The 26771-nt window shown below is 36.8% G+C and overlaps 1 protein-coding gene across 9 annotated transcripts in view; it reads right to left on the bottom strand.

The window, feature by feature from the left end:
• Window positions 1–26771, bottom strand: part of LOC108240931 (muscleblind-like protein 1) — a 67098-nt gene that overhangs the window by 24545 nt on the left and 15782 nt on the right. For all 9 annotated transcript variants that reach the window (XM_017424729.3, XM_037974559.1, XM_017424734.3 and 6 more), the window contains exon 2: window positions 21684–22708. In XM_017424729.3, coding sequence (XP_017280218.1) covers window positions 21684–21857 — 174 coding nt within the window. In that variant the 5' untranslated portion in view covers window positions 21858–22708. The remainder of the gene's footprint in view (window positions 1–21683; window positions 22709–26771) is intronic.

The raw sequence follows: 26771 nt of genomic DNA on the forward strand, positions 1-26771 counted from the left end.
GCTGACTGAACTCAAGTATGTCATCTCCAGAAAGGGTTTGTCTGTCTGATCAGCTGTGGCCATACCGTACACGGCTCATTATTACACAGAACTCCTGGACTTACTTTTCAAGTGCATTCTGAATTGTAAAATTCAACAGGTTTTCTACACTCATACCGTTTGACAATCTGCACTGGGAACAAGTTGCAAAACAACTGCATGCAGACCATAAGTGCAATTTGAACAAAATGAGAAAAAATATCAAGCAGAAAAGGAATGTCTTTGAGGTGAAATAGAAAAATGAGAAAAAAAAATCAAAGGTCTTTTTTGGATTGTTTTGTAATAATGGCTGGCCATTTTAGAATCAAATCTTTTCTGTTTCATAACAGTGCAAAACTTTTAAAATGCATCTATTTTTTTTTTTTTAAATTTTGCTTCCAAGGAGTCAGACCTTTTTGTAATTATTCACAGTAGTCTCAATCAGTAGTTCTTCAGGCTTTCTGAAGGTCTTTCAAAGTTTTCCTATGGACTTTGGTTGCTTTTTTCTCATTTTCACTCCTTATAGCTGACCGTAACAGCATATTGCCCAGTTTGTGCATAAAAATGTAAAGTGGAGAACGAAAAAAGAAAAGAGTTGTCAGGTCTAAAAAAAATAAACAAAGTTTCTTCAGCAGCTGAACAGAATCTGAAAGTTATGTCTTTTAAAAAACAGAACAAAAACAAAAAGAAAACAGCAACGACCTGACACAGGACTGGAGAGACGTATCATCTCTCAGTTGATCATCGACTGTATGCCAAGTTTTCAGCTAATAGCTCTTTGGAAATCACCTCGTTGGAGCTAAAACACTATTTTTCTGTCAAACTGTGCTATCTTTAGTAGCTTTTATAGATTCAGCTGTAGAACTGGGAACAAATTCTGCTTTTTCTGAGAGCCTTCTAGTGACAAAGAGCCAAAAGGTCCGACTGAAAATTGGTTCTTTGCTAAGTTGTCTGTTATGTGACAACACATGATCGGTTCATCCTTTGAGTTTAGGAGATGTTTTATCATAGGTCAGATTTAAATGGTTTCACAAACAAACAAACAATATTGATCTTTTCATACAAGTACAAATAAAACCACAGTAATGTATTTTATACAACCACAACAGCTGTTTTTTAAAATTTTTAACTCTGTTGAAAACAAGGCAGACTATTAACGTGAATGAATTCTAAAAGGAATTTCATTTGTTGATTTGTCAAGCCACAAGAAGAGATGGCTGTGTTTTTATGGTACCGTATGTTCACTGACATTATTTTTTATAAATGCTGTTTTGGGTCTGTGCTTTAATTTTCAGTTTCAGAGTGTTTTTATATCAGTGCAGTCAATGGCATTCAGCCTTTCAGATATTTAATTTTCTGATATGTTCCAAATATATTATTTTCTATATTAGTGGTAACTCTAAATTTCCATCAGGTGTGACTGAGAGTATGAATGGTTGTTTGTCTTATTTGTCTCTGTATGGCCCTGTAATGGACAGGTGACTTGTTCAGGGTGTACCCCATTTTTCGGACAATGACCACTGGAGACAGACACTAGCTCCCCTGTGACCCATGCATGGAAAAGTGGGTAAAGAAAATGGATGGATCAAACAACTAATATTAAGATTAGATCTTTATTTTACTGCAATCAGAAAGCTCCATAGCCCTCAACGGTGTTCCCAGTTATCAGTTCCAGTGTTCTTGTCTGAAGATGTAATCTTGAATGATCCTGCAGTCTTTGCCAATTATTGCCTATGTTGGTAAAGTTGTGGATTTTTTTTCTGCAATTTTTGTCAGCTCTTTTTTTTCCTCCTCTGTCTAAACAGTGTCAGTTGAGGTTAATGGTGGGCCTGTCTGATCCAAAGCAGCGCTCCTCAGGGTGAAGTGTGTGACAACCAGACTTTACTCGAGTTGACTCTGTCCCGCCTTCACCTGTCTTCCCGTCCTCCGCTGACACGTTAATATGCCTAAGGAGTACTCGCGTCTGTCTTTCATGCATTCTCCCAAACGCTTCATCGTCTTGTTGCCTTGTCTTATCAGCTTGTCTCCTTTCTGTCTGTTTCTTCCTCTCTAGGTTGCCTGTATATGGAAAAAACTCCTTATATGGTAATACCATATACTGTGACTTGAGCCATATCTTGTTTTAGCGCACATACTTAGTCCGAGACAGATGCAGTCAATTCCAATAATTATTTTTAAAGCCCACAACACACCATATGTTATATGTCGAAACATTTTGACACCAGCCTGCTCTAGATATGATCACCACTTTTTAACATTTATAGCAGCCCTGTTTCTTATACAAACACTTGATGAAAATAAAATAAAAAGACTGAAAGGGATGAGAATAAGAAATATAAAAAGCTTAATGTTAGTACTTAAATATTATTTATTTATGATCTTTCCACAGCTCTTTCCACAATCACCTGATTCAAATGCTGACTGATAATAATTCTAAATGTGTGTCACTTACATCAAAAATGCTAAATAAAGAAAAACAATTTGTAGTTTAACCAGAGGATTTTTACAACCAAACTACATGAATGTGTGAATGGCAGAGAGCTGCCCATAGTAACAAATGCACATTTTCACACAGAGTTTGCAGTCTCCCACAGTTCTACAAAACATTAAAAACACTTAAACTGTATTGGCACTCTTTAAATGTCACATTATTGAAACACATCACTCTCTACGATCTTGTAGCTGTACGCAATAGTTTAAAGGTCTGCATGGGACAGTTTAAATGCTGTCACTGCAAATGTCCTGAAGGCTGAGTGCAGACATCTATACGAGACAATTAACACTTATTTTAGTTAATGTTGATTTGACAAGAAGCTCTTTTCAGCAAAAATGTATTTATAGCTTTAAATAATAATAATAACAACAACAATAATATAATAATAATAACCCCCTTTTTGTTTTAAAGTGCAATTTTGTAAGATCTTAACATCAAAGTTTGATGTAGTTTTGTTAAATATGGAGATATAAACATAGACAACATATTTCTTTACAGGCGACAATTCATAACTTTTGCAGGCTGATATTAATCTTTTGTGTTACAAACACAGCACATTAAAAGTCCAGCTTAAGTATCACCAAAATGAGGGAGAGACAAGAACTCCAGTGGTAGAAAGGAGGTGGTGGTAGTGGGATGGGGAGGAGAGGCGTAGATAGATGCACAAATACAGAGTGGGTTTCTCTTATTCATTTTAATCAAAAAAGTCTGTGCAGGTGATTTCAGCACTGTCACTGATAATATACCTTCAGAAAGGATGGAAAGACACATTGCTTTTTACTTGAGGTTTTCTGCATGTTCACTCCCATAATCTCCCACTGATGCAAAAATGATCTTCTATTCTACTCATCTAAAATGAATTACCTCTGCCAAGGAGGTTTTGTTTTTGGTAGTGTCTGCTCTTCGTCCGTTCGTCTTTCATGATAAGGATCCTACAATCTTTTAATGACCCTACGGACTTGGTGGAATATTGCGCTCTCCAAGTGCTTCTACTTCTGACTAAAATCCAGCTCTTCTGATTGTTACTACATTCTCTCTCTCTCTCTCTCTCTCTCTCTCTCTCTCTGTCGTCAGAGTGTCCGAGCTGGCTGCAGCCGCATCGTTTACACCGTGACCAGTGTGACAACTGCAGAAGTCCGGACGGACACACGCAATCCCAAACCCTCATGCATTATTAATTCACTCCCAACAGCACTCTCTCACCGACCTGCTCCCAAAGACAACCTTCAATCAAGAAAGCGCCGTCTGGATGAGTGCATGTGATGCGAATACACAAGCATGAGTGTGTGCACTCACACACACACAAACACGACCATGTGATTTCCTGACCAAAGGTTCCTGTTGGCAAGAGTACGTCAGACAAATTATGACATCAGACACGGCACAAAGACCAGCCTGTCTGAGGACTGAGAGTGCTGCCAGACAGGCCAATAACATCAACACACACACACACACACACACTCTAATATAGCTTGGTTTTTATAAAGCAACACACCCCAACCATAAACTATTGGCCAATCATGCAGCTTGCCAGTGATAAACATGTTTTCTTTCTTTCTCTTCTTTTTCTCACTGTGCTAATACCAGACGTCTATATAAGCCTCATTATCTCTTTCCAATCGTTTATCAAATCTGGAACACCCCTGGTGCATTAGTATATTAGCCTGGATCAGTTAATGACCTTAAAAATCTCATTTAGGTGAACAGAGAGATAAGCCTCTGGGACGACAAAGATAGATCTGCGGACAGAAGAATCACAACTGCAGTGTAGAAACAATAACTGGGACAAAACAGCTGATACATACACTGACGATTGCTGCACCAGACAGTAAAGCTCATATATACACGTCACGAATGACACGAAGTCTGAAGGAAGCTTTTAGCTATAGTGCTCAATTAGCCAAAAGACCAATTACAGCCCCCAACAGCACTACTTAGCCCGGCAGTGTTAGCATGGTTTGGGTGGGTGAGGGTACAAAATCGTTAGTAAGCTAATGATGGGACAAAATCATTATCCATAATGACCGATGACATCACTCCACCACTGATGAACTGAAATCTTCTGGGTTTGTGATCCACTTTTAGATGCCTCTTCATTATGTTTCCTTCTACAGCATTATTGTTGGTTGTTTATTAAAATTGCACAAAACAGTATTCTGAATAAAACTAAATGTTTTGTACAATTCCAAAATGTTGGCATGCTGCTTAATGTGATTTTACTGAAAAAACAAAAAAAAGTAATTGAGAAAATCCTTCAAAGGCTTAATTTATTTAACCTCCTGATACCCTGTGTCCTCATTCGAGGTCATTGCATTGAAAAAAATGCACACCGAACAAAAGCTTGGGTCTCAGGAGGTAAGAAATGGTACAAATGCAAATAATGAAATGCTGAAAATAGCTTACATGGTTGGAATAAAAGGTAGCTTGTTAAGTTAATATATGGGCTAGACACGTTACCAAAAATTCTCTGCCATCATGTTGATGACTCTAACCTTTATCTCACAAACTTGAAACTTGCTGTCATTTGGCACTGAAAAGGAAAAAGTATGTGTGTTGCATCTTTATACTTTGCCATTCACAACAACATACTGTTCCTTGAGTGAAATATGTTGTCAGCTGCTAAACATCTTTGGTACAGTTTTGCCACAGCTGAATTCTGAGCGTGTCATTGCATTACAGGTTTGGCTTGCTGCCATGCTTATTTAGCATTTGCATCGTGGAACTTTGCTATTTTAGTCCCTGAAGAATCAATGTGTGCATTGTTTTGCTGAAATTAATAAAACATTGAATGAAAAAGGCATTTTGTTGCTCCAAAACCCAAGCATACCAGTTAAGGTTAAAGCCAACTTTGCAGATACGCAGCTAACTATTGATGGCTTTTAAAATGTCTGCTAACAATGAATTGGCTGTTATTATTATTATTAATAATAATAGTAATAATATTTTTTTTCTTAGCTTGAATGAGTAAGAAATTATAATTGTCATACAAGAATTTCTCATGTTGATTCATCACAGCATTGGACACCTTTTCCCTTTCTCTGAGCTCTTTTCAAGTAAGTTCAAGCGCAAAGCCGTTTTCTCTTAATGATATTAAATACTGTACACAACAAAACCCCAAGGTTTTTTGAATTTTACTAAAAGATGTTTGCACATTTACCTTCCAGAAACTCTTTTCTCAGACACTCAGTTTTTATTTGTACCTCATACCTTTGACCTGATTCCTATTTATCTACAAACTTGTTAAATGTTTTTATTTTCTTAGCATGAAATGTTTAGTCAGTTAAAAAATTCTTATTTGCAGTTTTGACATGTTTTTGACGTCTTTGAAATATTTTCCAGGAACAAAAAATATTTTGTCAAATTAATGCAACCTATTTTTTTGGAGTGCTTTTTGTTCTACTTACCATGCAAAACAATTTATGTAATATAAGGATGTTTATTCTAAACTATGAGTACTGCTAGTCAAATGATGTAATTATCTGACTTGATTGAATAAATCTCTGAGAGCTTTAGTATTTCAACATGTACAGTTTAGACTAATTATGAGTAAATGAACAAAGCAGTAAATAAAGCAGCTATTCAAACTACTGGTTGTATTGCTGAAACAAAGACAAACAACTCTCTCAAAAATATAAATTCTAATATACATTATTAGCTCACTTAAACAGAATAAAACACAGAATACAAAGGATTTAAAAAAAATTTAACCACTTCAATGAGCAACTGACTGATACAGCTAACTATAATGTTAGTCAGTTTATACTGACCAACTTATTCCATCTTGTAAAGTGTGCAAACACCCCAAAGTCTGAATAATGGGAAATACGATACAATACAATATGGTATCTGAAGTTTTCTCCCATTGGCTGTGATTACATGAATCCAGTTTTAGGCTTCAAACCACCACACTAAGACAGAGATTGCACCCTCTGAGTCACTTACTGGACGGATATTTGAGGAATAAGTGTTATCACAACACTATGGTTAAGTCAGTCTCCTGCTCCGACTTATTACACAATGTGCGAGCCATAGGACGGGGGCAGATGCTGGAATTGGGCCATAGCATGTAGGCCTGCATATCATGTGATTATTAAGCACCATCGGGTGTGGAGAAATCAGGATATGCTACTGCCTGCTCTGAAAGTGAAAGGAATGGTCAGCCCAAAGCTTTGAGAAATAAAGATGGCAAAAACTAAAGGGATTAAACACAATGTCAAAGTCACCAAGTCAGCAGCAGTCTTTTTTTTATCTTTGCTCACTGTACTCCTTTTGCTGACCTGCCTGCCATCACATAGCAAAGAGTTTTTCCTTCTGCTTGTAAAGTCTCCTTTAAAGCAAGAATGAAAAAAAGTTGAAACGAAAAAAGCCTCTGTAGTATGTTTTCCCTCGCTGGCAGCTGCAGTAGAAGAGGTAAGAGCTGCTGTGGGTCCAGCGAGATTGCCGCTGTGGAGTTGAGCAAGGCAGTCTCTAATTAGCTTTATCCTCATTAGGTCTACAACACCACCTCCCCTCAGACAGAAACACACACAGACCATCGCACATTTACACTCACATGTAAAAACAAAGTAGGAGAGAGCTGGAGAGAGGCCACCCCACAGCCCCTGAGATTTGACCCTTCTCCCTTCTTTCTCTTTCAATTAACCCTCTTCCTCTGTCTTCTATCCATTCATCTTTTTCTTGCTGCCTTTATCTGTGCTTCACTCTCAGCTTCACCATTCTCTATTCACGATCTTCAAAGTATAGTCTAATTCAGTTTTATCTCCCATTCACTACTTTGGCTAAAGAGGCAGGCACAAAGCAGACCAATTTAAAACTGCCTGAGTGGAGGAAGAGTGAGTGGGCACAATGAATTCAACAGCTTTTAGGCCTAATTATTTTCCGCCCTTCATTGTAACTTATATGCTGCAGATGTATAGCTGCAGGAAAATATTTATAATGTTTTTAACATGTATTTATTCATTGGTGGATATCTTGTGCATCACTTATTTGCAGTCACTGTCAATAAATGTTTGTCAAGAAAGAGATTTGTTAGATTGCTTCTGTGTATCTCGATTTAGAGACTAGAGAAAGTTAAAGTGTAGGGAAAGAAGAAAAAACAATGTCCTTGTAAATGAACAAAAGCTGACAAAGACCATCAGCTGCCTTTGATTTGTGCTGTGAACTTTAACGAATACCCAAAGTGTTTCGAAAATGAAAACAAAAGATGCTTTTGGCAAAAGGCAAAGATGCTGCCCTCGGTTAGTGAAAACTGCATTTGTGGAGACAAACAACAGACACAGCTGCTCAGGAGCACAAAAAAATGATTAACGTGCCTCTTTGATATAATGACCTGCGGAGAAATTCAGTATCAAATGGCTTTTTTTCCTTTTACCCTCCTGATGAAATGAGTCTGGATCAGATAGCGCAGAGTCAGAGGGCTGGAATGTTTTATTGAGTTTTTACTTCTGATGAATCACAGGGGGACGTGGCAGATAATCATAAGACCGCGCCCTGAAGCTTCCACGAAACAGAAAAAAAGAGAAAGTTTCTCAATGCTAGTGGAGACATCTTTTCTTTCGTACACACACAGACACAAACACACACGCTCCAATTCTCTCTCGACAAAGGCTGCCGCTGTAGAGAGTGTCATTGCCTTGAGGTTAAAGCAGATAAGAGAGGATTAGCATCCATTACCCCATAAAGTAATGGTAAACCCACCGCAAGCACTCACACAAGAAGAGTGGACATTTTTTTTTCTTTCTGCTTCCACTGTACACTGTTTTGAATGTTGCAACATGGATCTAAAGGAAATATGAATAATTACAGCTTTGTATCACCAGCAAGATGAAAATAGTCAAATTGAAGTACTAGATTTCAAATTATGTGACAGAAAAAGACAAATTTTGTTTTCCCATCATCACCATTTGAATAAAAGAATGATTTTCTCTGAATAATGTGTCATGATTACAACCTTGGCTTCTTGACTGCAGAATAGTTCTCAGCGGAGATGTTTCCACAACGATACACAAAAGAGGCAGACAGGAAGAACAAAAACACTTACTGTGTAATTTAAAGGCTTGAGATATATTTCCTTAGTCTAGTATATCATGTAAAGACACATGACAGCGGTGTGTTTTAATGACCTCTAACACAAATAGAGTGCAACAATGCAGATGGCCAACAGCCCGTCTCCAAGCAGCACCTTCTGGCTACTCACTCATCCACATCGATCCAAATCGATTAAAATGGGCTTGTACCACTTGAGCAAGGAGTGGAAAATCAGTAGCCAGGGTTATTGCCTTCTTTTGACCAATGTATTCACCTTTTGACAGACCGCCAACTACAAAATCAACTTAAACAGACAAACTAATTTAGTTAAAAAATTAAAAAGATCAGATATTTTATTTAGATTTCTGTGAAAATGTAACAATTAATCTCTTATCTGTTGTAGATATAACATTAGAGTTTAAGTATGACTGGACAAGCTAATGGCTAATTTAGGCAGAATCAAAACCAAAGTGGGTTGTTGGTATCTTAAAACAATTCTAATTTTAAAGAAAATTCAGAGCAGTTAAGCAGACCGTATTTGAAAAACCTTTACATTGTTACCAATTTTGCATTACAGTAAACATAATTCCAGCAAAACCATTATGTTATTATTGCCAGAACTGCCAAAGGCTGCAGTAGAAGTGCTACCGCTAGCTGCTGCTGTCACTATTTTGCATTTGTAAATATCCCCAGAAGTCTATTTAATGTGAAATTGACGGTGATGGAAAAATTTATAAAATTAGTCGCAACCACTAAAAAACCTTTGAGACTGGAGTTGTTTTAAAATGGCAGCAGTCCTAAATGACCTTGCTCAGATTAAGCATTTGCTCCTCAATTTGGTCAGAATTATACTCTATTTTTTATTTCAAATGGAGGACATTCAAAGATCTATCTACAACAGGTAAGGCATTTTTTGTTCATAGCTTTTCCACAAAACCCCCACTTTAAAACATCCGAACTATCCCTTTGAGTTAGCAATATGTGTCATTTAGATCCTATGTTTGGAATATATTGTCCAGTCGGGACTAAAAATCACACTGATGTGGTAACAGAGAGCCAGCTGTGGTGAGACAGAACCAACACAACATCACTGATTTAGCCCTTCGGGCCCAGCCTCAAATCACTGTGATTGACCTACAGCCTTTTGAGGAATCTCATTAACCATCAGCAACTCCTCCAACATGCACTTTAACAATAGAGCAATATTATTCAATCTTGAATATTTATAACTGATGACTGACATGACTTCCATTTACTCCCATACTGCCCCTCTGTTATTACTTCTCTCCATCCATATGGCTTATATCAGCAGTGCCTTCCTATCCATCTGTCCATCACTGTCCATGCTACACCAATACATGTCTTCGCATCCATCTATCACTCTTTCACCATCTATCACTCTTTTAATCTCCTTCAATCCATTGCTGTACAGTCTGTTTCACAGTGGTGTTAATCTGCTCGGTGTCTCTGAGGGGATCATGTTCTTTGCTTCATATCTAATATTGTGATAATGCAATTAAAGATGGAGGCATTTCCGCAAACAGCATTAGCTCATCGGGTCATTTTACAGCTCTTCTGTTCCAGCCTTGCATGAGTCAGAGTGGTAGCAACAAGTGGATGTTCCAGGTGACGTGATTTGGGGTTGATGATGTGTTTGGTTTTAAAGAGAAACATGGAGGTGGAAAGAAAGCACATGCTGAAAGAAGGAAAAAACATCAGCTCTGAAACGACCATGATGGGTCAATATTCCCTGAAGACAAAATGCTGCTAACAATTTATTTTTTTGTTAATTAACAATCCTGTCTTTTTCATCCACCTTTTTATACTGTTTGACTTTTCGTACTTCCTCCCTTCTCTCTCTTTTTATTCCCCTTTCATTAAAACAGTTCTTTTCTTTGGCTTCGTCTGTTGATCCTTCCCCTGTCTGCCTCTGCAAATTCTGTCCTCCAACCGATGTTGAGTCCCCTCACAGAGAAAACAAAGTAAGAGGAGGCATCTGAGTTCTTTTCATAAGCGTGATAAATATCCCACTTCTGTGTTCGTGGCTGATGGCTCTCAAGGACGAGATTTAATGAAGCTCTCATCCAACTCTGATTATTTTCTAATTAAAGGAGTGAGTGATGGGGGCAATGACTACATTCATGAATGCATGTTTATAACTGCGGGGGGAAAAAATAAAACAACAAACACTTTGATGACAGACGCAGAAACAGTAATCATACCATGTTGAACCTTACTTATTTTGCCCCCCTTGGGAGCTGAGATTGTTTGGCAGAACAAATTAGAAATCTAACATAAAATATGGTCTAATACTTTAATGTATGTATGCATCTGCTGTTAATATAGTTTTAATAATCAAGCTGTATCTTTAAGTACGTTCCTCATTCTTGGTAACGTCACCGATTTTCTTTTTTAGTATCTGACACTTTGTTTATAAGCTATTAATTTGTTCAGCAAATCTCTGTCAAAAACAAGAAAATATGATTCAAACTCAGTCCAAACTTATGTAATTTATCATTACATCAGGCAAACAATAAATCTGGAATCACCTTGCTTTATTTAGAGTTGAAAAATTGGTAAATTATGCAGCTGAGGCCAATTTTTCCTATTGCTGAGGATAAGCAGGCTCAAATTATAGACAGGTTTTTGAATTTAAATGACTATAATAAGTGTTTCTTCACAACAGTATGATCTAATCTAACCTATCCAGTCAGATTTCACAGTTTGAACAGGGCACCTTAACCAGTTTTAATATGATAACCATTCTAAACTGAAAACGAATGATTCTGTTTCATCGAGTTCAGTCTTCGTGTCACTGTGTAGGAGAGAGCTAGTGTTTATGTGTTGATTTCGCTACTCATGCACCTCAGGTTGAAAGTGAATGATTGATCGTCGGGCAGCTGAATACATAATGTCTGAATTCCTGAAATCAGATGAGGAGGATAAAGTCAGTGACAGAAAGAAGGGGAAAAGAAGAAAAAAAATTACAGGCTGCCAAACTGTGAAAGCTGGAATGTGAGTTGGCAGACAACTCCCTGTCCTGGGGTGATTAATGTTCTCCAGGTTTCTTCATTTCTCCTCACACCTTACTTAATCCAGTCAGATTCAACTGTTTATTTTGCTGCATTAGAAAATTATAAATAGTGAGCTTTAAAAGCAATAAGAGGATGGCGAGTTAAAACAAAGGTGGGAAGGGTGATCGCTGCACATGGAGACAGACAGGAAGTTAGTCAAGTGAGATGATAAACAGGAATGGATCAGACCATCACTGATTAGATATTCTGTTCACAGCAGCAGTAGCAGCAGGAACAGCGTAGCGATGGGACATCACGACTCAGCATGCAGAGATGCTGATATCACCTTCAGACTGTCTGAAATTACAAGGCCCTTCAGCCTTGTGAGAAAACACACATAGATGTTAACATATACAGACATCGGTTATGCTTATGGAAGGGTTCAGATGAGCTGAGCAAAATTAGGGCTCAAATTTTAGAATGAAGGCTGGAAAAAAAAAGGATGACTGCATGTGTTGGGAAGCCACTTCTCAATGCCCTTGTATGTTTTTTGGCACTGGTGTTGTGTCACATCTCCATGCTGATACAGCATGTCTAAAGATGGATGTGTGTGTTTGTGTGTGACTCCATGCTGATGCAGCGTATCCACAAATGGATGTAGAAATGATGGCCTCTCTGAGGACAGAGACATTTGGAGGAGACGCTTCAGACAAAGTTAATAGCTGCCGGCTGTGTGTTCACTGCTTCCCTCATAGCAACATGCTAATAAAAGACTTTTACATAATGTCCTGTGTGGGACGAGAGGGGTGAGCTAACAAATATCGTATATCTCGTTTGGTTAGAGCAAATTTTTTTTTTGAATTTTTTTGAGTTTTGTGAATAAATTTGCACAGAGCTGGACAAGAATAACAGAACACCTACTAATTTTAAAAGTATTTTTTGGGCAATAACAACACATTCTATTTATGTACATAAACATTGTCTTAATAAATAGTAAACCAAATAAGGTGATTTTTTTTATGCTAGCTCAGTACTTTTAATTGTTAAGATTAACTGAAGTAAGGCTACAAAAATACACTTTATGTGTTTGCTATTTAAAATAATTCAATGCAATGTAAGTATATGTAGTATCCAATACAAAAAGAGGTGATATAACTTTTCCTATAGCCATTTATCCTAATATGCCATAGAAACACGAGGCATATATATATATATATATATATATATATATATATATATATATAATAGGAAGATGGAGTATTACAATTTCTTTGATCACTGCAAATCTACACCAGCATAAAAATAAAAACATAAATAAATTAAACTTATTGATGTTCCCTATGGAAAGCTCTTTTTTTGTTGATAAATAACTTTAATTTTTTTATCTAAAATTTGAAAAAGTGCACAATAGCAAGGATTACAGAGAGGCTGAATTAAAAACAAAACCCAGCAAAAACAACATTAAAATCTTGAAAGTATTCTTTACAGTGGTGATGTTTGTCAAAACTTGGCCTTATTTGTATGGTTAAGCAACGAATTAGAGCTTTATGATGGCACAAACTGAGCTTCTAAAGAGACGTATTTGCTTTGATTTACATTTAATGTGATTTAGGAGAAAGGACAACTCACAAATGTGATGAGTATTTGCAGCAGATGGGATGTAATGAGTTTAACAAACCAGACCAGTTTGACTTAATTTGAAAAGACCTTCTGTTTCTTTTTAAAACGCTATTCTTCCAGTAAACCAGCTGACACAGAAATGCTCAGATTTAGGTGAAATTTAAAAAAAATTATGTTGATTATGTCAGCGACCTCTTCAGATTAAAGTCAGAGGAAATAACAGGCTCTCCCTCTGTTTGTGAAATGTTTTTCACAATAATAAAAATGGAATCCACATTTAGGGGGACAATCAACCCTGACACAATTGGAAACAAGTTTTGTGGTTTCTTTGTCGAATCCAAAATATGAAGAGGATGCACATGTGATTCTGTTCATGCTTTAGTTCAAATAATAAATAGTCTGTACTGTTTGCTAGCTCTATATATGTGCATTGGTAAAAAAAAATGGTGACCTAATGACGGCAAACGGAGAAGCTCATGTACTGTCAGAACAACTTCAATAAAAATAGTGCAAAATAAAAAGAATGTATTATTATTGTGTTTGTTATAATGAAACTCTGGCAACCACAGTTGCTGGTATTTTACTCCAAATTCAACAACCTTTATTGTACTGTCATACATTGCCATTGTAAATTTTATTTTACAATGACGGCAAATGCACCTGCTGGTATTTCATCGTAAATTCTACAGTTTTTACTCTGCTGACATGGTTATTATAGTAGGGAAAATTTTGGCAAGCAAAGTTGCTGGTAAAATACTTTAAATTTTTAATAAAATGTATGTATCTTTGTAAATTTCCTTTTCTGATGACTCATGTAGGTGTGAAAAGTGGCTGATCTCCTCCCTGAAACAGAAACTACTTTTGTTTTGCTGGTCTGCATACAAGTGCTTACACTCTGCCCAGGCATGTACTGTGTGCCGCAAAACATCAGCAGACTGATCCAACTACACTCTACTTACAAATTATTCCTAAATAATTTACATTTGGCTTTTAAAAAATGCTGTGTAAAACAGAAGCTGTAAAAAAAAAACCTCTTTAGGCGTAAACAGAGTATTTATCAATACAATATCAATGTTTCCCACTGATTGTTAACAGCAGTAGAAAAAAAGCTGAGAAAAACAAAAGCCTCCCCTAACATTTAATTTATATATATATATATATATATATGTAAAGCACCTTAAGTAAAATGGAAATGAAAGCGCGTGAAATGCCTGGAAGAGAGAAAAAGAGGACGGGAGAGCATTTGGTTGGAGGATAGGTTGAGTAAAAATAGATTAACAGAGGTAATGAGAGGAGAGGATGAGAGCAGGAGCATGACAGTGGAATACAGATACAGAGCCGATTAACTCAGTTTGAGTTCTCATCCAGTATATTGCAACCCTCTGCTTGCACAGACTGGCACGCTGTTTTGTGCTGGGACTATTATCTCAATATACATTACGTCACCTTTTCTTCTGTTGTCTCTTAGCTTTCCCAATTCTCTCTCTCTCTTGCAGTCATGTGTTTCTATTTATTTTTTTTCAAAATCTCTGAAGCATACCATATACATTTACTGAGTGACTAAGTCTGTGTGTCTCTGCATGTGAGTTGAATGCTTAAAAAACATAAATACTCACTCCTAGTTAAAGTGAACTTTGCATGTTTTGAGCTGAGAAGTAACTTCATATTTATGTAATGTTATCAAAGGACAACAAAAAAGAATAATTTTTATTTTTTTATTTTTCTGAGAATGGATGGCAAAGGTCACTTATGCACAACCTTTTGGCAAAATTTGTGTTTTTTAAATTTAACATTGCGTTAACAAATGAAGTTTTACAAGAAAAGTATGTCAGTTGTAATTTAGAATGTAATGAACTTTTCCAACAAACTAGACACTTGTTTTTCTTATATTACAGTAAATATTTATATATCGTTTGGAATTTGGAAGAAAATATATATATATAATTTTGGCTTTTCTAATTCTGTCTCAATGAACTGCTGTAACATAATAACTTTAAATCTGTGAAGATGAAACATCTGATTCATGACACATGAAGAAGCTCTGGTCAAAACTAGACCTTTGCTACCAATTTCTAGCCAAACAAGTATTTTAAAAATTCAAAACTGCCTTCTAAATTTCATTCTTTTTTTTGTCAGGGAGCTTGAGCCTAATTAACTATTAAAGGATTTATGATACACAGGAGTACAACAAAATATAATGCAATGTACTTTTTTTCTCTCTTTGTGGCAATTTGTTTTGGACTTTATTTTAAAAGGGTTTCTGACATTGACTTCTTTATGTTACATTTATGTTATCCTCAAACAAGCATTTTTTTAATTTATTTTTTTAGCAATTATGAATCTTGGCTCTTGTCCTCAATATTCTCTTGGTGTATGGAATTTTTCCTACAGCCATACATTTTGGAATAATGAGACAGCCATGTTTTTTCACACCAATGACTCTCGTTTGACCCAAAATGAAGAGACCGAATCACAGACAGCTGCACGGTGGTTAGCACTGTTGCTAACCAAGAATGTCTACAGTATTCTAAATCGATCTAAGGTGTGAGTGTAGATGGTTGTGTTGTGTGTTTCTGGACTAGCAGTTCCTGGGTTCGAGGTGTACCCAAATTCTTGCCCATTAACAGCTGGAGACGACACCTTCCTCCTGTGACCCATGGGTTAGACAGGTAGAGAAAATGAATAAGTGAGAGCAAATCTTAGAAACAATTAATGATAAAAACTTTAATATATCACAACTCAAACATAATTACTGGCATATTGTTCAAACTGCGATGTCAGCTATCTCATTATATGATTATTCTATCAGAAATATTACAATATCTCTGCGGTAAATGCGCCATTTGAACATCAGAATTAAACTTTTATTTCTCCAAACTAAGGTTGTTCGGAGAACTATTTACAACAGATGAGATCTTATTTCTTACTCAACATGCTGCTCTTTGAGAATGTGCCAGTTTTGACCTCAACATGCTCTAATTTCACAAGAAAGAGAGGAGAAAGAGAATTAATTTAGTGTGAGATTAGTGACTTTTAACACCCTTTCAAACACCTTCACCTGCTATTTGATTCACTTCTTAAAATCCAACATCAGAGGTCACTTTTATAATAATTCAGTGAAAACATAAGCCATGCTGAAAGATACAATATATGGAAAAAGAAGTGAAATTGTCTTAAATTTCACTTAAACAATGATTTATTATCTGTTTTCTCTTTGTTTTATTGTTTTTATTTATTTTCCTAAAAAACGTGTATACACATAAAAAGCCCAGAAGACTTCATGTTATGTTTAAACTCAACTACAAAAGACTAAATTCTGATTTAAATATTGCACAACACACCAAAAAGCGAAAAACTGTGAGCTCATTAAAGTGAACAGAAGCACTAATTAAATTACGGGATAGTGAAAGGCAATGTAGTACCCATAGGCATCAAGAGCACTAAAATAAATTCTGTGTAAGTTAAAGTTATTTATTCTACAATATTTTAAATATTTATTTTACCTCACTAGAAATGTTCTGACTAATTTTGGAGTGGGTACTTTGCATTTGCATTTTAAAATGTGCAAATTTAATCAACTTTTTTTGGGAAGAATACGGTCTTGATTAAAAGTTAGAGGACAAGGAAGAATTCTAGTCAAATGAACAATTTGCACTTCACCTTAATTCCCAGAACATAATTTTCTTTCAAACTTCTAGTTTAAAATATTCAGAATATCTCTTAATGTCAACATTGTAACAAAATAAAATCCTACAAAAACCATTTTGAATTTCTACATATGATCTACAGAACATTACAAACATTTACATTACTTTAAAATAATTCTCAAGGAGCGTAAATCTGAAAACTAAAAAAACAAACAAAAAACATTGTGTGATCATTTAAGGACATCATGAGAAGCCGGAGCTCTGGAAAGCTTAGAGAAAGCTGTCTGGGAAATACACCAGTGGGTTAGAAATGAGAATGAGAGAAAAAAGACATATTAAGCTGAGTTAAAAGAAAGAAAAAAAATCTCTTTTTTCCCCTTTTCCCTTGTTTGACCCTGTAAGCATGCTGATGATTAAAACATAAGCACTTTTATTAAAGGATGTGCAATAAATCTTAGCAAAACTTTGAATACAAAGAGACAGAGAGAATGAAAAAAGGTAGAAAGCTACTTTTCTTTTCTGTTTCTCATGCTATAGGCACTGCTTTCCTTTGCTGCTGTGCTTTGCATATTCAATGAAGGACAGCTGGTGTGACAAATTGTTCGTGGTGGAAAGCCACGTTTACCAACATCCCTTTTTTTCCTCCTCATCCTCCTGATTGTCCTTCCCTCATCCCTTTGCCCCTGTCTCCAAGCCCAGATATGTGTTATGAATTTATGTGCAGATAAGCAGATCTATCATTCTGTCATGAAGGCAGGGATGGGAGGTGGACTGTGGAATGCCCTGGCACAGAGAGCAGGGAAGGGCTCTGTGCAAAGTGCTATGCTTCCTCGCACATTCCCTGCCGCGACAGCTCCCATTCTCTCCAGCTCAGTCTGGCTGTCTGATTTCATGATCCATACAACGCCCCAGCAACTACCCTTATCCATCCCTGTCTTACCTGAACCAACCAAACCAGCCCACGTCATTGGTGTTCCAACCAAACTGCCCATAACTGTAATAATACTTGTTTAACAAAAATAAAACCAGCCTCAGGTATAAACCTAGATAAGTGGCAGCCTGAACTTCTTGAGTGACTGCCAGCTGTGGTCTCCAGTTACACTGGATAACACTCTGCTCCGCAATCAGATGGGAGACAAAATACAGGACATGTGCAAAACACAAAGAACAAGCAGTTGGATCCGGAAATATTCCAGCCCACTTGATCAAAATGTTTCCATTGACTTTAATTACATTGCTGTATCCAACACATCAAAAAACTGAATGCTAAGACAACAATGTAAAGTTTGTGAGGCATTTGTATGTGCATGTTGCCTAAGCTCCACTCATTTAATCTAATGTACCCTCACCTACCACTTTATTAGGTACACTTGTCCAATTGTTTGTTCACATTGTTAGCTAAAAGTTACACCAAGATGCACAATTTGCTGAAAAATTACAATTTATAGTAATTATAACTTGTTAGTTTGCCAGAGGGTGACACACAGTTGCTTTCAGCTGTGCATTGAAGCTTGTGTCACACGTTACAGCAGTTGTTAATTCAAAAAGGACCGTGATAGCTAAGGTAGCGGATGAACTTCCACTTCCCAGCCAGGTCAGTTGCTGTCATCTGGTGCTCCTGCCACAAGTTTAGCATAATGCTTCACAAGGTAGTATTTTACTTTATTGTTGGAAACAAGTTGACGACTCAAAATGTCAAGAAAATTGTGGGGAAATAGACAGATATTCTGTTGCAGTTTCACTGAATTCTGGTGGTTTCCAACCAAGCGACCAGCAAACCATGTAGCTGTGCTTTGCGCGGCCAGGTTTTTGAAACTTATGGTCTATTTTATGTTTATATGCTCATCTTGCAAAACTTTATTCTAGGCTTTGCACATTGTTTTGTTGCCCACCTCCACCCACATCATGCTGGCCTCTGCCTACTTTGTACCCAACTTGGCAGCCGTCCCCATGTTTACGGTTTAATCTACTGGAGTACACTTTTGAAATGAAGATAGGCAGATTTGTACCCATTATTTAACAATATTTATTTATTGTTGGTGTGTCTTCTTATTTTTAGACCTGCACATGTTTTCTGTCAGAGGAGAGCTCCCGAACAGGTGTCAAAATACAATTCTAGTGCTCCTGAGATGGTTGGAGATGCTAGTGGAAAAATTCAGATAAGTTTGAGATAGTCCTAAAATGCCCACAATGAATATGTGACTATTTTGAGAGACAAATTGTCACCAGCAGTCACAGTCCAGTGAGATACTAACTTTAGTTTTGCGTGTTGTTTGCTATATTGGCTGCTGTAAGTTTGGTGGCAAAATGAATGTCACCGGTTGAAAAAGTATAGGGTAATTTCTACTTTCTGATTTGTTTTGACAAATAACTGATTGGCTGGAATAAGCTGTGGTTCAGAATTTTATTTATAAATATTAATTTTGATATAAAAATTGTTTAACCTAAGATTGCAATAACTTTGTAACTTTGACAACAGTGATGGAAAGATACATATAACACAGAAACATGTAAACATACATGTGTATTTTTTTTCTCTGAACCTCAACCGTTACACTACAAATATATATATATATATATATATATATATATATGTTGTGCACATGAAAAAATGGGATATATATTTAAGAAACTTTAGTTTAGAATCTTTGATACTATTATTTTCACTTGTTGATTGATTGAAGAAGTTTAAAATGTGAAAAGGTACTTTCTTCCCTTTTGATTCACTGATGTAAAAAAAAAAAGTATTTATCTCAAGTTGACACAATGTTCATTCCTCAAGTAAGCAAACAAACATTTTGATTGCTTTGAAGAAATGTGTGGTCTGGGGCAATAAAACAACAACATATTTCTCACGTGTCTGCCATGGCTGACCGAACCACTGAGGGCCAGAGCTGCTGAACTGCTTGAGTCCTGGCTGAAGTAGAAAACGAAAAAGCGGCCAAATTAATGATTCCAAATCAATCCTTGATTGTGAGTCAGCAGCCAAAGAGTAATGCTGCTGGGACAGTTGTAAATCAACACCAACCAGAACAGCCATGTGTGAACTGAATTCAAAATTCAACCAGCATCATAAATTGTTGGCTGAATTTAGTGGTTGTGGCAAGGCAGAACAAACATGGTGTGACAAGAAAAACATGGAGGAGTTATGTCTTTTCATTTCTGCCTCTTCTTAACTTTGTTTTGCTGTAACATCTAAATTGCTTTAAATAGTGCACATAAATATGCCCTTCAGCTGACAACACAGTCTGCCAAAAATAAATAAATAGATAAGGCACGTTATGTTTCCTGAACATACATGTCAGTGGATTCAACTTTAATATTAAATGTCACTCATTATTTACATGTTAAAAAAAAACCTTGAACATAATAAATTTATGTTTTTAAATATGCTCAGGCATTTGGCATAGCAATGTAGGTTTTGTATAACCATGGTTTAGACCACATAAATTTTAGGCCCCAATCAAACTAAGTTGTTAGCTCGACAGTCTAGGAAAAATTGTACCCTTTTTTAAAAAACTGAGGTTATTCAACAAATTATCTACAACAGCTAAGACATTGATTTTTCATAATCTTGTTGCAAAACCAGATTTCAAAAAGTCTAAACCATTGCTTTGAGGTAACTTTGATCGGTTTGGGTGAGTTGCTTTTAAATTGCAATAAAAATGGTTCAAACTTTGTGTGTTGCTGCTACTGATTTGTCCAAAGCTGCTTTATTTTTTTTAATCAAATCAACTGGCTTGTGATGAACTCTGGTTCTCCGCGGCAGCCTTTGCATGCCGTCACACAAAATTAAAATAGTGACAGTGTTGTTACCATAACTACATGAGCTCTTCAGCCAAAACTGATCAGAAACACTCATTGCAAATGTTTTATAGTTACACAGCCCCAAAAGGAAGCCTGAGTCAAAATGAAAGCCACAATCAATATAAAACATGCTCTACTATACAGCCCTCCAACAGTTTAGCATCATATAAACAGTTTTACACGAGAGTAGGGTGTTGACATACACAGCCACAAGATTTACAGTGAGCATACAATTCGAACCCACTGTGAATTAATATAAAAGTTTGAATCAAAACCAAACACAAACAGTCTAAAAGTAATATATAGACCCTCTAACAAGCTGTGTGCCTTTTCCACACTCAACAATCTGGATCAAGGCTCCTAATATATGTGTATTTCTTTATTTTTCCTAACTTCTCAGCCCAGTCCATTCCATTTTCCCTAACTCCTTCTATCCTCTGTGCTGTTTGATTTTTCTTCCCCCGTCTCTGAGAGGAGCTGCATGGTGGGAGTGTGTTGTCTCAGTGCCAGGGCAAAAATAGACGGCAAATTACAGAGCCCTCTGAGAACACCCCACTGTGCAGCGTGACCTCAAAATAACACAGACAGACATATAGTCAACATACAAATGTGAAATTCACAGTATGCTGTCCTACTTCTGTTTCTTATTCAGCCTGTTGATGTGACGGTCACCCAGGCTCTTTCGGAATGTGCCAACCAACAGTCCAGCACTGAAGTTGTGTCCTTCCAAAGGAAACTGTGAGTCTGAATCACAGATGTTTGTGTGATCACAGCCTCATCTCAGCTTACTGAGACACACATACACACTCCTAAAAGTAGTTATACTGCTATGTACTCATTTATTTTGCCAAGGCTTAACTTCATCTTTCCTCAATGTAACAACTGACTGTTTTCCAGTAAAAAGCCCCAGATGAATTCTGCCTTAATGTGTAAATTGCCAAATGTAGTTATTCTAAAGATTTAACCAGGTCTTGCACTTCAAAACCTTAGATGATGTTACAAAAGGAGAAACCAGAGGAGCAATGAATGAACGTCACAGGTGTTTATCATACTCACCTTGAGTGAGTCAAAACAAGCAATGACTCTGCCATTTTCCACTTGACAGCTCTTGGCAGGGTGGGCAAACTTGCATTCGTTGTCTGGACGGGAACAAGTTCCTCTCTGGAATTCTCGACACACCTCCAGCGTCAGCCACTTTGTGTCTCGGATTGGTGTCACATTCACAGCCATTTCAAACCAGCCAGGAGCGGTCGATTCAGAAGAGGAAATATCCAACAAACTGAGTAATATGTGTGTCTGTATTTTTCTAATAACACTGGGACAAAAGCTGAGAAAGAATAAATAAAGGACATGGGAAAAGGGCCAGGCTTCAGTGGTTTTTGTCCCAAGGTTCTGATCAGAATGAAGCCTATGAGGCCTTGGACTCACCTACCACCTGCGGCCCATTCTAAGTGTCTGTTTGTGGCTTAAGTAGGAATCCTTCAGAGCCCGTCACCCAGGGCCACGGCCGGTGAAGACCACAGTGCTTTGTTTTGTAATCTCACGCTTACAAACACACACACACCACACCAGTTCTCTCAATTTGCTCTCTTGTCAGCCGAACTGTCAGATGAGACGAACGGCAAAACACATTATCGATCAAGCTGGCCCATGATGAAAGAATGCAGGGCTGAAAGAGGGGGGGATGTGAAGACAGAGGAGAAGGCCGGTGGAGGGGACAGCAATGAAACAATTTTCTTCCGCTCAGAGGAGCCGATAAAAGCTGTTTGTCTTCAGTATCAGGATCTGTCTGCAGAGAAGTGGGAAGTGTTCGGCCTCCGCAGAGGAGGCTTGAGTGGCATGGATGGAGAAAGGTCTTGCTGGCAGACAGAGCAGGAGGGAGGGAGGGAGGGAGTGGGGAGATGGGAGGGGAGGTAGTGTCAGTGGTGTTGAGACAGCCTCAGTAGATGTGGCTGGCAGTCGTGGCAGTCCTGGTGCTCCCGGTGTGGCTGGCAGCTCTGGCCGACATGGACAGGCACAGAGGCGCAGGCGGCTTCAGTGGAGCCAAACAGCCACAAGGGTCAGCAAATGAAGGCACTTCTCTGTGAAGAAGCAGAGAAAAAAGGTCAGTGGAGAAGGTCAAGAGGCACATACATATTCAAAAACACACAAAATGGTGCATGAAAATACAAAACTTTTCATGGAAACAATTTTTAAAATGTTTTAATTTTTATTCTCTTGTTCAACTTCCACTTAAAGATAGAAAAAAGGGAAAGATAACACGACCAAGGTGCGAAACAATTGAACAGCAAATTACTAATGGTGACTTAAAAATACCAAGAGAAACATTTTAAGCAAAAGATGAAAAATGCAGACAGTTTGCAAATGCTGTTCTAAATCATAATAATAATAAATGCCAATGACTTTTATGCATTTAAACCCTAAGGAGGCCCTAACCCTAGCCCTGGGCCAAAAGGCCCTAACCCCTCAAACCATGAGGAGATCCTAACCCTAGCCCTGAGGCAAAAAGCCCTAATTTTTTAAACCCTAAGGAGACCCTAACCCTAGCCCTGGTCCAAAAGGCCCTAATCCCTTAAACCCTAAGGAGACCCTAACCCTAGCCCTGAGCCAAAAGGCCCTAACCCCTCAAACAATTAGGGGACCCTAACCCTAGCCCTGAGGCAAAAAGCCCTAGTCCCTTAAACCCTAAAGAGACCCTAACCCTATCCTTGATCTTTGAAGATTCCCAAAACTGTCTAGAATTGGTTTATATGTGCATGTTTCATGTTTTAACCAAATTCAAGTTCTACAAAGGATTTCCAATATGTTTCTCATTTGTCATATTACTGGAGAATCCAACTGCAGTTAGACAGTTTGGAGGCAGTGAGGTGATGTAAATAAGCTTTTTTTCATAACTAGAATTAATGTGCAGTTATATAAAAATGAATGTATACAAGAAAACAACAACTTAATGTCTAACTCAGCATTACATGGAATGAACAACAAGTTAAGTTCAGAGAACAAATGTAACCCAAATGGAGTATTTACACTGAGGTTAGATGATGACTTACACAAAGTAAATGATGTAATTATAAAACTAAAACCATGTGTAAAGAAAAAAACAAGAATAGCTAAAAGCAAACGAGCAAACAGACCAATAATACAAGAATAGTGAGCATGATGAAAGAGCAAAAGAACTAAATAAAAATGATCTCAACAGAACCAAACACAGAACCACCAAAGTGGCAAATTATGAAAAACATAGTGAGAAGATGCCAAAAAATAACAGCAACATAAACCCAGAAATCACAACACAAAAATCTGCAGACTTTAAGAGTTTAGCACACAAACAATTACTGGAGCTTTTTATTATATGTTTGCACTGTACATAAATGCAGCACTTTTTTTCTAAGAAGTCAAGAGGCTGGGTGTAAAGCTGATAAGCTTCTGATTGAAAGATGACCAATTTACCACCTGAGCCATGTGGTTACATCACTTCCACGTCACTCTAAAGACGGGCTTTTTGTGAATCTGCTACAATGATTTTTATACTATATAAAGCAGTTAATCATACTGAAATCTGTGCACAACTTTAAAATGAGTTTGTTGATATTCACAGGCTAATGTGATTCAAGTTACTCTGCTTCCAGGTGTGCAGGTCACCTGATACTCTTCGTCTATATTGTTGTAAGATTGTCCATAATTACTATTACCCAGCAGGGATTTTTTTCATTATCTATCTGATTAATTCTTGTTTAACTTAATACAGAAATGTACAATGAAAATGTGCACAGAAGGTATCAACATAATAAGGGTTACAAGTGATTTGAATGGTACATTCATTTAACAATATGCATTACTGTTTAAATAAAAGGTCTGTAAATGGCTGGTAGTTGTTTTTTATTATTTTTATGCAAAACATGCATCCACAGTAAGGTACACTCTGTGATAAAAGCCTACAGGTGGTCGTGATTTTAGCATAGGCTAAATGTTAATGCAAGCGGCTTTGTGTGTGCTGGGCTTACAAAAACAGTGTTAAATTTGTGTTTTGGTGCTGGTGAGAAATATAAACATTCAACAGCTGCAAAGCTCTAAAAAATGCAAACACAGATAAATGAAATTCATCAAAATGTTCTGCAGTATTTTGCAAGTTCTAATGGAAGTGATCCAGATCCACGACAGAGACAAATGAAAAATTATTTGCCTAAGTTTCAACTCTCCAGGTTTCATAAAATTCAAATTAGCATTTTTGGGTTATTATACTGACAAAAAAGTAAATAACTTTTAATGCTCCAAATCTCCACCTCCTCTAAGAAAAAAAACATGCTACAATAATTTTATGGACTATGACTAAACAGAAGTGTTTCTATGAAAAGGTATAAATCTGAAGTGAAGCACTTTGGTGGAAAACGCTTCTCATCTGAATGAGTCAAACCCTCAAATTCTTAGAACAGATGCTGAGTCAGGTTGAAGAAAAGACAGGTTGTGTGCCTAATAACTAAACCTGACCAACCAGCTTGATATGTCCTTACCTCTGATGAGCACTTGGTCTTGAATATAATTAAAGCTGTGAATATCAGTCTTAAAAACATGTAACCAGCTTGTTTGGTCAAATCATAAAAACTAACAAACTAAAAAGTTGTTTTGCTTTTTTTTCTGATTTAAAATCTTTGTTTGCATATCACCATATCACCAGTGCATATCACCTGCCAACAGTTGCATGTCAGAATTTTAAACAAAGATCTGTGCAACTTTTAGTGCTTGAAATATGTGTTGTGGGTGACTCTCAGATAGTACCACACCAGGTTTTAACTTAATATCTGTAAAATTGACAAAGTTTATTTACTTTTGTGTTTCCTAAGGTTGATTAGTTGTGGTGGCCATCTTGAATCAGGTTGACCCTAAAAGTTATCAGTTATAGATGTACATGCAATGATTATTTTCTAGGAGTTTCATTAAAATTTGTCCAGGGGTTCATGAAATATTTTGCTAACAGACAGACAAACAAGCAAGCACAGACACACAGACACAGGCAATTACATAATTGCTTGCCTTTTATGGTGACAGCAGTAATTATATACCTAAAGTGATGCAACTGAGCATGTCCAGAAACAGCTAAAGCAAACAGTCTGAGAAAGCACAAGGCAAAGAGCTGCCCTGCTGCAGTTAAACACTCACAAATGTTCACAAATATGTCTTACTTCAGTTTGCAATTTGTTGAAGAGTGAATTCAGTAGTTCAGTAGCTTTGAAAACTGAGGTCTATTTTAAAAACAAAACAAAGGAAAATCGTTCAACCTTCTAATAAAGTTAAGTTAATAAAGGTTTAAACTTTGGAGGCTTTCAGACATTTTTTGATAAAGAAATAAAAGCATCCAAAATCTGACTTAGCGGGTAAGAGTTTATAATACAACTTGTGCATGTCTGATATGAATCAGTTTTTAATGACAAAATTTGTTTGAAACACATTAATCAAGCTAGATATTTACAATCATGCAGAATGAATGAAACTTTTAAACTGTTGACTAATTTTGCAGTGTGGATCTAGCAATTTCAAAAATAAAGTCAGGAATAATAGTGAGTGGAAAAGGAGAACAAATGAAATTAAAATTATTGGTTAAAAATTGACTGCATATTTGGTCTTGACACTGTGAACTACTTTACTAATCCAAAGCTGATATTTTTGGAAGTATGAGTGTGTTGTTGTGTGTACATGAGGAACAGGCCGAGGCAGCTTCCTTTACAATGGAAGTTTAGTTCTGGCAAAATGTTTTACATCACCTGTTTTTACTCATATCCTGAGGATTCCTGCTTAGTCTGGTCTCTGTTGATCCACTCAAGCCTAAATGTATGGTTTTGCATGCGAATAAAACGCTTACAGAATAATTACAAAGTATTTAAAAACAAGCAAACAAACATTTTTAATTAACAAGATAATTTTAGGTCCTAAAGGATTCTTTGGAAAATAGATAGTTTTACTACTGAACTAGTTTTTTTTGTATAAATAAACACCATGAACTGATGTGTAGGGAAAATGTAAAGACAAAAAAAATGGCTACAACTTTTTAAGAAATCCAAAGCCACTTATTTAATTAGCAATCAAGTCTAACTTTATATAAACCCTAATTCACTTTAAAAACCTCTTTTTCACTTTATCCAAAAATGA

The sequence above is a fragment of the Kryptolebias marmoratus genome, linkage group LG2 (assembly GCF_001649575.2).
Source record: "Kryptolebias marmoratus isolate JLee-2015 linkage group LG2, ASM164957v2, whole genome shotgun sequence".
Classification (NCBI taxonomy): Eukaryota; Metazoa; Chordata; class Actinopteri; order Cyprinodontiformes; family Rivulidae; genus Kryptolebias; species Kryptolebias marmoratus.